The 10811-nt window shown below is 44.2% G+C and overlaps 1 protein-coding gene across 6 annotated transcripts in view; it reads right to left on the bottom strand.

Annotated features, from left to right (window-relative positions):
* Positions 1-3795: 3795 nt before the first annotated feature.
* PPP2R5E (protein phosphatase 2 regulatory subunit B'epsilon) overlaps positions 3796-10811 on the bottom strand; it is a 99965-nt gene continuing 92949 nt past the window's right edge. For 4 of the 6 annotated variants that reach the window (XM_048485797.1, XM_048485799.1, XM_048485800.1 and 1 more), the window contains exons 13-15: positions 10392-10493; positions 9595-9738; positions 3796-6223 (exon numbers count right to left, since the gene is read on the bottom strand). In XM_048485797.1, the coding sequence (XP_048341754.1) occupies positions 6124-6223; positions 9595-9738; positions 10392-10493 (346 nt within the window). In that variant the 3' untranslated portion in view covers positions 3796-6123. Of the gene's footprint in view, positions 6224-9594; positions 9739-10387; positions 10494-10811 lie in introns of those variants that run through there. The other 2 variants (XM_048485802.1, XM_048485803.1) reach the window with 2 other exon arrangements.

Raw genomic sequence — 10811 nt, 5'->3', positions numbered from 1 at the left:
ACCACGGATCCACAACCTTTGCCCTCTGACCCGATTGTTTTATACTATTGCAGATGCCTTATTGACAAATGTTTTCTATCCACTGTGTCATTAAAACAAACAAACAAAAAAGAACAGCTATGTGAATCGGTTACTTTATTTGTAAATAACTCTGGCTTTCTTTTGCTAAAATGAAGGTTAAAGGTAAAGCGCCAGGTTCGTTGGTGACTCGTGGGATGGCGTCACGTCCTGACGTTCACTGGGCAGACTTTGTGGGAGGGGTGGTTTGCCTTCCCCGCTTGTCTACACTTTCCCCCCAGCAAGCTGCGGAATCGTTTTAGCGACCTCAGAAGAATGGAAGGCTGAGTCAACTTGGAGTCAGTGACCTGAAACTGACTTCCCTCGGGATCGAACTCAGGTCGTGAGCAGAATTTGGATGCGGTACTGCAGCTTACTACTCAGGGCCATGGGACTCCTATATCTTTCCAACTAATGATTACTTGTCTGGAAATTCTCTGTGAAAAGCTTCAGGGCTTGTTCTAACTTTCCCTCCCGCTCCACCATGCAAGTAACTAATGCAACGGCTCCCACAAGCACACCGAATGGTTTTCCAACTAGGAGGAAGGCAGTGAGAAAGGGAAAATAGCAGAGCAGTGAATAGGAAGTTGAATATCATTTTTTTTTTGTCCTTTTTTATCTTTGTCTGGTTATTTGTCAGGAAAACCGAGTTCCTTATCCAATCCCAACTGCTCCCCAAGCAGACAAGACAACCATGTGTCATGTCATCTGTAAAATGCAAGTTTCAGGAGCAGCAGTGGCGTAGGAGGTTAAGAGCTCGTGTATCTTAACCTGGGTTTGATTCCCAGCTCTGCCGCCTGAGCTGTGGAGGCTTATCTGGGGAATTCAGATTAGCCTGGGCACTCCCACACATGCCAGCTGGGTGACCTTGGGCTAGTCACAGCTTCTCGGAGCTCTCTCAGCCCCGCCCACCTCACAGGGTGTTTGTTGTGAGGGGGGAAGGGCAAGGAGATTGTAAGCCCCTTTGAGTCTCCTGCAGGAGAGAAAGGGGGGACATAAATCCAAACTCTTCTTCTTCTTCTCTTCTTCTTCACCACACCCAAGACCTTTGTGGAGGAGCTTATTTCAAGGATGCTTTTAGAAAGATCTGCTGATATTTTCCATCACCCATCAATCACGGGTTCTATCAAGGGTACGATAGGACTGCAGCCTTGCATTTCTCCAACGTACCCACTGATGTCTCTCCCAGTAAGAGTCAGTCACAAGTCTTATTTTTCCTCCTCACTCAGGAAATCTGATGCGGCATCTGGCAGGTGCATTCACTTGCCTTGCAGTTTTCGCTAAAATAGACCTTGGCATGCCGTGTGACTTGGCCCGAAGCACCCCTGTGTGTATATTTGCTCACAGATAGCAAATCTTGGTGCCTGCATGCCTCCCATTACTGCGTCTGCAACAATTAGTTGACAAATTGGCTAGGTTAATAGCTTTAAAAGGTTCTGATAAATTGATAGGGCTACAGGAGGCAGAGTTACTCATCTAAATGTGTTGAAGGCGATAGATTTGGATTGCAGTAAGATAAGACCCAGTGTGATATAGTGCTTAAGAGCGACAGACGCTGATCTGGGGAACCGGGTTTACATGAAACCTGCTGGGGGACCATGGCCTAATCACAGTTCTCTCAGAACTCTCTCAGCTGAGGCAGAAGGAGAAGAGTTTGGATTTATACCCTACCTTTCTCTCCTGTAAGGGTCTTTAAGCACCTTACAAACTCCTTCCCTTCCTCTCCCCACAACAGACCCCCCCCCACCCCCCAGGTTTGGTGAGGTTTGGTTTAGGGAGTCCAAAGTTATGGACTCCCAAAGGGGGTGCCCCATCCCCCATTGTTTCCAATGGGAGAGAATAGGAGATGGGGCTACAGTTTTGAGGGTCCATAACTTTGGCCCCCCTGAACCAAACTGCACCAAACTTTGGGGGTACCATTAGGGCAGTCTCCTGATGAGACCCTGAAAGTTTTGAGACTGTGCCTTCAGAAATGTGCCCCCCACAGCCTGCAACCCCCATTGACAGCAATGCAGAAAACTCAATGCAGAACAAAGATTCTTGGGCAAATTTCTAGGATGTTCCTGCAAGGGGTGCATTTTTGGATGTATCGGCACCAAAATTTCAGGGTATCATCTGGAGATGATGCGACCCCCCAGGTTTGGTGCAGTTTGGTTCAGGGGGGCCAAAGTTATGGACCCTCAAAGGTGTAGCCCCATCTCCTATTAGCTCCCATTGGAAACAATGGGGGATGGGGCACCCCCTTTGGGAGTCCATAACTTTGGACTCCTTGAACCAAACCTCACCAAACTTGGGGAGTAGCATAAGGACAGTCTCCTGATGATGTGCTGAAATTCTGGTGCTGATATGTCTAAAAATGCACCCCCTGCAGGCACCAATGTCCTGGTGCAAAAATAATTTGGTCGTGGTGGAGTGGCCGCCCGGGGGCGGGTGGGGGCATCCAACTCAGGTTTTGCCCAGGGCTACAGTTTGCCCAGGGCTGCCTCGTTACGCCCCTGCTCACCAGATAAGCCTCTGCCACTCAGGTGGAGGAGTGGGGAATCAAACCCGGTTCTCCAGATTAGAATCCACCTGCTCTTAATCACTAGGGCCCTAGTCTTGCATGTTCTATGTCACTTTGTGCATGTGTGCTCCTGAACAAATTGCGTCTTGCCATTTTAGGATGCGGATGCTTCTTGAATGGGAACTCATATAGGAGAGGACAGCTCATGCGCGCAGATGGATCGGCAATGCGGATCCTGTTGTTCTAGGCCAGGGGTAGGGAACCTGCGGCTCTCCAGATGTTCAGGAACTACAATTCCCATCAGCCCCTACCAGCATGGCCAATTGGCCATGCTGACAGAGGCTGATGGGAATTGTAGTTCCTGAACATCTGGAGAGCCGCAGGTTCCCTACCCCTGAGTTAGTGGAACACTATCAGGATAACAAAAATTATCTGCCCCCTGAGAAGAGGAGGAGGAGTTTGGATTTATATCCCCCCTTTCTCTCCTGTAGGAGACTCAAAGGGGCTTACAATCTCCTTTCCCTTCCCCCCTCACAACAAACACCCTGTGAGGTGGGCGGGGCTGAGAGAGCTCCATAGAGCTGTGACTAGCCCAAGGTCACCCAGCTGGCATGTGTTGGAGTGCACAGGCTGATCTGAATTCCCCACTCCTCCACAAGTGGTGGACTCTTATCTGGTGAACTGGATTTGTTTCCCCGCTCCTACACATGAAGCCTCCTGGGTGACCTTGAGGTTCTCTCAGAACTCTCTCAGTCCCACCTACTTCACAAGGTGTCTGATGTAAGGAGAAGGGAAAGAAACTTGTAAGCCACTTTGGAGACTCCTTATGGTTGAGAAAAGCAGAATAGAAATTCAAACTCCTCCTCTTCTTCGGTGAACTAATAATATTTCCCCACCTCTCCTCACTAGAGGTATTATAAGATATTATAGCAGAAGAGGTTTTGCACCGGCTAATGAAGTACCTTGCTTTGAATGTGACTAATATGATACAAACTGATATCCGCCAAACTGTACAGATCCTTCCCCTAATTACCCACTGTTATTTTGCTCCAACTGATTAAAAAAACACACACTTTTGCTTAGGTCACGATGTCCAGACAGTTGCCGACAAAAATATTCGTCTTACCAAGTGTGTTAACAGCAAAACACTGCAAACGATAGACCCGGTTTTGACCCTGCAATCTGTGGCTGAAATGAGAGAGTGGTCAAATTTGTTTAAAAAAAGGTCCAAGGGACACGGTTTGTTATAAATTTATTTCATCTTCAGTATTTCAGCCTGCACCTTTGCTCCAGCACTTTTTAAAACAGAACGTTTCACTGAGGGCGGCATCGGCCGAGTTTACATTGAGTCCCAGTCAATGTTCTTAAAAGAGGCTTAGCTTAATCCCGTTAAACCATGTCATGGTTGATGAGGCGTATGGTCAGTTTTGCTTCTGTCCCCCCCACCCCCAGAATTAACAGTGTCAAGTTTTTTTTTTCTCTTTTACAAAGCCATTAAGTTTACAACATCCATATGCGAAGACTTTTGTGTACAAAACTGACCTGGTGATCCCGAAACAGAAGTCAGTCAAAAGGGGATTCTTTTTCCCCCCTTTTTTGGAGGGGTCTGGAAACAAGGTAACCTCGAATTCTACCCAATATTTAAATGGCAAGAAGGAAAAAAAAATATACAAGCTTGTATTTATACTGTACTTCTATCAAGGGCAACAGGTTGTAAATTCATATTTGCAACTATCACAAAAAAAGACTCAAGAACATCAACTCAGCTTTATACTGTAAATACGGCTGGATCAATGGTTTAGGATTATCAATTCATTGTTTGTCATATAACAGTTCAAAAGCATCCTGGAGAAAAATCCTGAAAAACACATACCTTACGGTATATAATAATGCACCTGCATTAGCTAAATATATACTGTACACAAGTCTGATCAGCATTTTATCTACCAAAGATGTGAGATTCCACTTTTAAATACAAAGCAGATAGCCAGTAATGTATACTTTATAATACAGCCCCCGCCCCCTCTTTTTGCTTTTTTAACCTTTAAACAGTTTGGTCACAATGCACCTTGGATATAAAATCAATTTATTTATTTTTTTAAATTAATACTCAGCTGATTAGGATTGCCAGAATTACGGGGCATTCTCTTATTCCCCCCCCCCCCCCCCCGTTCTATATTTTTTTTAGAACCGCTTTTGGTAACGAATACAGTCATTTGGAATGAGCACCCCAGACCAGAACTCTGAAGTATGTTACCCAAAACCCATTCCAGCCCCCAAACCGAAAAGGACAGCTGTGATGGAAAAACAGGATCCGAGTCATACATGAATCACGGCGTTTTTCCTCTTTAGAAGTTACATCCACCCCAATATCTTCACTTTTTTTGTTGTTGGTTCTTTTGCTGGAATGTTTAATAAATACATATTTAGAAAGGTAAGGCAACAAAACTTCAAACAATCCAAACCTTTGCTCAAATGCCACCACCCCCCTTGCCCCGAAATATTATAATCCATGATGACCTTTTGAGATCCATCTCACAGATGTATTCCTTAGCTTTTCTTATTATTGTTATTATTAATAATCCCAAATGGCCTGAAAGAAAAAAAAGGATAGCAATACAAATGATTTAGCCTCGGTATTACTAACACAAACCTGGTCTGTCTTTTTTGTTTGTTTGTTTTTTTTAATCAACGACATACAACTAATACTGGTCAGATGCTGAATATCAGTCTTTTTGTCACGGCACACTCAGATAAGGATCGGAGAGGTGAGCGTGGATGTACGGTCAGCATCGCTGACTAATCCAAAGCCCCCTTCCCGATTCCGTTTATAACCACTGTTATATTTATTTGTTATGTTCACACTGAAGGAGCACCAGAGCACGTCCGGCGCTCAAAAGATGCTTTATACCAGAACAAAACTCTTAGCATTAAAGGACCCTAATATTTTTTTCTCACGGCCCTGATCTGTATAAACATTCAACTCATGAAGATGTGCAAAAAAAAGGGAAAAAGATCCCCTGACCCCCCCCCCCCCCCCCCCCCCAAAAAGTCAAATTACATCATAGTTATCCAGAGGAAAAAGATGTTACACAAACTCATAAGAAAATGACAATCTTTTTTTTTCTTTTACTATAAATACATTTAACAGTTTTGTGGTGTGTTTTTTTTTAGCAGAAAGACAAGCTAAATTTAAGATTGTTCACATTTGAAGTCGTATCACTCTCTGCTAATGATAAATAAGGAACAGGTCCTGACAATGGAAATTTGGACATAGCAATTTTCATCGATGGATCTTTTGAAGACTGGCTTAAAGAAGGTTTAAAACAATGATTATTTTGCAAAGTTCTGAGAAAGTCCATCCATTGTCCAAGCTTTGGATTGAAGTCCTTATTTTTGTTTTCCCCCGTTACTTAGAGACAGATATATACAGTGCTGTTGTAATAATGAAACAAATGTGAAATCTACTGTAAAGTTGCACAATACAGAAAACGTTTGCTCCATCTTCTACTACATACATGTGTGACTCCACAGGATCATTAATGCTGAAGTTTTTCTTTTTGTTAAGTTGGAATTATTCCATCGCGTCTAAGACCCCTCTTTAATTCCAAATCCTCTAGTTTCTTCCACAGCTCTTCCCGCTCCTTCTCTTTTTTCTTCTCGCTAACAAAAGCAAAACAAAAAGGCGTAACTGACTCTGAATTTTGGAAGCACTCTTGTTGCTTACAACAGTATTGCTACACAAAACAAACAAACAAAACAAAGTGGCACTGCTGGTTAATGATGCCGTCGAGTCTTTGCACGTCTACCCCCTCGGAAACATCCTGAAAGGACACTCAGGGAGCATAGCCAGGGCCGTGCATTACAGCCGAGCTGGTACTGCCTTTGGGCACCCGGTTCTGCTGCGATTCTCTTAACTCCTGCCAAGTCAGGACATGTGTTCAAATCATGGTACTGGCTCCGTCGGCCAGTGGGTCTTGTCCTCTTGAGCTCAATGGAACATTTTTCTGAGCCCAAGTCAATAAGAACTGGCTTGTACTAAGAGCATAAGAACATAAGAACTAGCCTGCTGGATCAGACCAGAGTCCATCTAGTCCAGCACTCTGCTACTCGCAGTGGCCCACCAGGTGCCTTTGGAAGCTCACGTGCAGGAGGTGAAAGCAATGGCCTTCTGCGGCTGCTGTTCCCGAGCACCTGGTCTGCTAAGACAGCTGGAAGTCAACAGAATGAGTACCGTTTACAGATCATATGCGCCGCTATGGGCTTTTGGAGGGGGGAGGATATGTTGTCTTTCCTGTACTGGAAACCCACACTGTTCATCATGTGCCTTCCAAAATAGGGAAAGTCCAGACAGCTTATACTTGCCCATCCCACGACTCTGCTAACTTTCCTCCAAGTAGCTCAGCCTGGCATTCAAGATTCTCACTCCACCCATTTTACGCTTTCAACAACCTCGAAGGACAGATTAACTGGCCCAACACCACTCAGTGAACTTTTCAAGGCTGAGCGGTAATTTGAACCCAGGCCTCACCAGTCCTAGCCTGACACTCGAACCCACCTTAACTTTCTTTGCACTTAAATCCTTACTAATCAGATTGTCTTTCGAAAAGGACTGTATCAATTAGAGCTAAAAAAAACCCCCACGGAACATCATGTTCCATTTTTTATCTCCTCTTCTTTATAAATGTTGAAGCGTTAACGTTAATTGGAACCACACTCCTATCACCAGGATCAGACTAGATCACACGACGGGAATTACAGATGGTTAGAAAAACGCTAAACCCCAAGCTACCGTGAAACAGACACACTGATATTTATCTAGCTTTTGGGGGAGGGGTGGGGGGCGTGAAGTCGCAACAGACTTATGGCAATGCTACAAGAAAGAGGTCTCTGACTGTTTTCAGCCTATAGACACCACTGGAATTCTGATACAGGGTAGCGGCCGTAACCACAAAATGCATGCCACAGAAGGAGGAGTCAAATACAAAATGGCCGCTGCAGGAGGCGAGCCATGCGCAGAGGAAGCCAAGGTGAAGGAAATAAAAGTGGTAATTTAAACAAATACACTGGGAGAGAGAAGTGTGAGAGAGAACAAAACCAATACTGTGTTGACAGCTTCCATTGAGACAACGTCATTTTAATCTGCACAATCAATCAGACCTCTAGTGGCCAATCAGAAGCTCTGCTAGACAAGAGTCACTTGGCTCTGCCTACTTTCTAAAAAAAGCTTGGTGGATGTCAGGAAATATGCCAGCAAACATCACGTCACCCACAGGTGAGTGAGGACCCTTATTGTAGGGTTTTCAAGGCAAGAGACATTTGTCTCAGAGGTAGTTTGCCACTGCCTAGCCTGGACTCCTCCCTTGATGGTTTCCCATCCAAGTACTGATCAGGGCCAACCCAGCTTAGTATCCAAGATATAATGAGATCAGGCTAGACTGGGCTATCATCAGGTCTATATGTCTCCGGTTGTTCTTTTATTTCCACATAATGTTCAACCTGCTGATTTTACTGATTTTCCCTAGACAAAGTTCCTAGCCATTCAGATTTTATTCAAGTTCTCCTACATCCTTTTAACACTAATGGATGTAAGAGAAAGTTACGATCTGCAACGTAATGTGTTCAAATACAATTTGGGCTCTGCAATTGTAAGATTACTTATATTCCAGTGAGTACCATGGAGCCTCTTATTCAGTAATGAGTACCCTCTACTTGAACACTGATTCCTGCTATTGTTTCACTGCAGGTGGGATCTAAGGAATTGTGCAATTAGTGCTAGCCAGCCAGCCAGGAGAACTCTAGGCCCTGCTGCTTCTCATGCCACATAAGGAAGCCATTTTTCAAACGAGTAAACTTTCAGAGCTAATTGTGTATGGAATGGGAGTCTGTTACTGAGAGGCAGAATATCCAACTTTCATTGGGCACACACAGCTCTGCAGAAATTCTTTGGATCCTTGCCACCAAATCTTCGAGTTTCTCAAACCAAATTTCAAACCTCCCCTATCAAATCAGTAAGCCTTATTTGGACTCTTTGAGGCTAGCCTGTACCAGCAGCCTTGACTGTTTCAGAAAGGGTCCCGAATGTGGCACCCACCAATACCTGTCCTGGAGACTGACAAATGTTTTCAGAAAGTGGGAGGTGCCAGATAGGGATTCTGCCCAGAATGCCTTCTGAATTTCGACAGGAGGTCTGATTGGCTGTGCAGATTCCAACAAGACATTTATTCAGCACAAGGTTCTCAATTTCATGACTGATGGCAAACTGTGTACAAGCAAAACAGTATTTTTAAACAATAGTTTTGATTAAAAAGGCCTCCTGTTTAGTAGAGCTTTTGCCCAAAAATCAGACCAGGTGCTCGGGAGCAGCAGAATCAGAAGGCCATTGCTTTCACATCCTGCATGTGAGCTCCCAAAGGCATCTAGTGGGCCACTGCGAGTAGCAGACTGCTGGACTAGATGGACTCTGGTCTGATCCAGCAAGGCTCTTTCTTATGTTCTTATGTTTTTAAAATGTTGAAGATTTACTGTGAGACTTATGCATAACCTGATTCCCTGATATTTTGTGGTTTGGCTCTGTTTCTTATGGCAACCATTTAATATCTGTGTTCACCAGGATTCTAAGCGTGTATCAGAATTCCAAAGGTGCCTATATGCTTTAAAAGACTGGGGACCGCTGCTCTAGAAGACTCAGCTCCAAACACGGCCAGGGCATTGTTACTAGAAGAGTCCACCTGTTTCCTGTCTCACATTTGCGACCGGGCCCATCTTGTGTCAATCTTCACAAGCCCTCTGTTGCTACATAGCAGGGCCCTAACATTATACAAGAGGCCTAGCCTGGCTTAAACTGAACGCTAGCAAGCAAACACAACCCAGGTGGACTAGGAGTGAAGTGTACAAAATCCGGAGTGCTTCACCACTTAAATAAAAAAATAAAATAAAAAATAAAATAAAATAAAAGACCTTCAAGCAATGAGTCTGGCAATGGAACTCAACAGCATTACGGCCTCCAAAAACATACGAGAGGCTATACTAACCTAACAAGGCTTGATGACATACAGTACCCTTCGCTTTGCTTGTGGGAACCCCGAGTCTCACAAAAGACACGACTTTCACCAAGTCGCAAACTGCCCGGAGTTCCCGAAGTTTCCTCATTAGTTTCACCTGCTGCTTTGGATAAGCTGAAATTTCAGACAAAAGATGATGCGCTATAAAACTGGAGAAGGAGGATCAAGGAAAAAGAGACAAGAGAAACATTTCGACTAGGGTGCAACTAATGAACTGTATGGATGGCACTTCTTCTAGATCCTGCAGCTGCAAAGTCTTGGATGTATCAAGAGACGGAGAAGAAGGAAACCGAAGACAGACTGAAAAGGGGTCACTTTGCTTGGAGATTTCAATAACCGCTGACGCAAGTCACAAGGGGTAATCCCAAAGGCATTTCAGCTCAACGAGTAGTCCCAGGTACACATTATCTTCAAGCAAAGTGAAGGCTAATATTTTTTCCCAAAAAAAATTACTGCTGAAAATTCTTGATACATTTAAGCCTTTAATACAGGGCCAAAAGAAGTTCTGTGAGGAATGCAAGTTCACAAGCTACGCAATGGGTACTGTATCTCATAAAGGGGAGGAAGAAAATAACCATCTATACATCTTGCAAGGCCCAGGCTAATGAGCATGCGGGGAGGGGTGGGGGTGGGGGATGAAGGCATTGCAATCAATCGTGTGTGAAAATTATGCAGTCACCGCAAAGTGTCAAAAAAAAGGAGAACAAACTAAAATTAGCAGGCCTTATGCACAGCTGACCAAAAAAAAAAAAGCTTTAAAAAGTTACCGCTGGCGATCTGACTTGTAAGTGGCCGTCAGCTCATCGAACATGGCACTGTTCATTTCCATAAAAGCCTTCAGCACGTTGTATACTAAAGCCACAATCGCCCTGCGAAATGTGAAAGGCAAGAGTCCATTAATTTGCACTTCAAATAAGGTGAAAAATGATGGTCAGACAGATATTCGGATTTGTTGTGTTTGTGAGGCTTAAATTCCTTTGAGTTTATTCTTAAGAGGGTGGGTAATCAAGACCAGTGTAATTCTTTCTAGTCCGGCTGCTCAGTTCAGTCCTGGGATCAGTATGGATTGGGTCGAGCTTTAAACTGCAGGCCTAAATCTTTGGCCCACCAATTATTATACTCTCTCCCAGATTCTAGGAAATCAGATCCGAGTATGTGAATGTTACTCCCTTATTCTCAACTGAGCT

Source organism: Sphaerodactylus townsendi, linkage group LG02 (assembly GCF_021028975.2).
Source record: "Sphaerodactylus townsendi isolate TG3544 linkage group LG02, MPM_Stown_v2.3, whole genome shotgun sequence".
In the NCBI taxonomy this organism is placed as follows: domain Eukaryota; kingdom Metazoa; phylum Chordata; class Lepidosauria; order Squamata; family Sphaerodactylidae; genus Sphaerodactylus; species Sphaerodactylus townsendi.
This window is presented reverse-complemented; position numbering and strand designations above follow the sequence as displayed.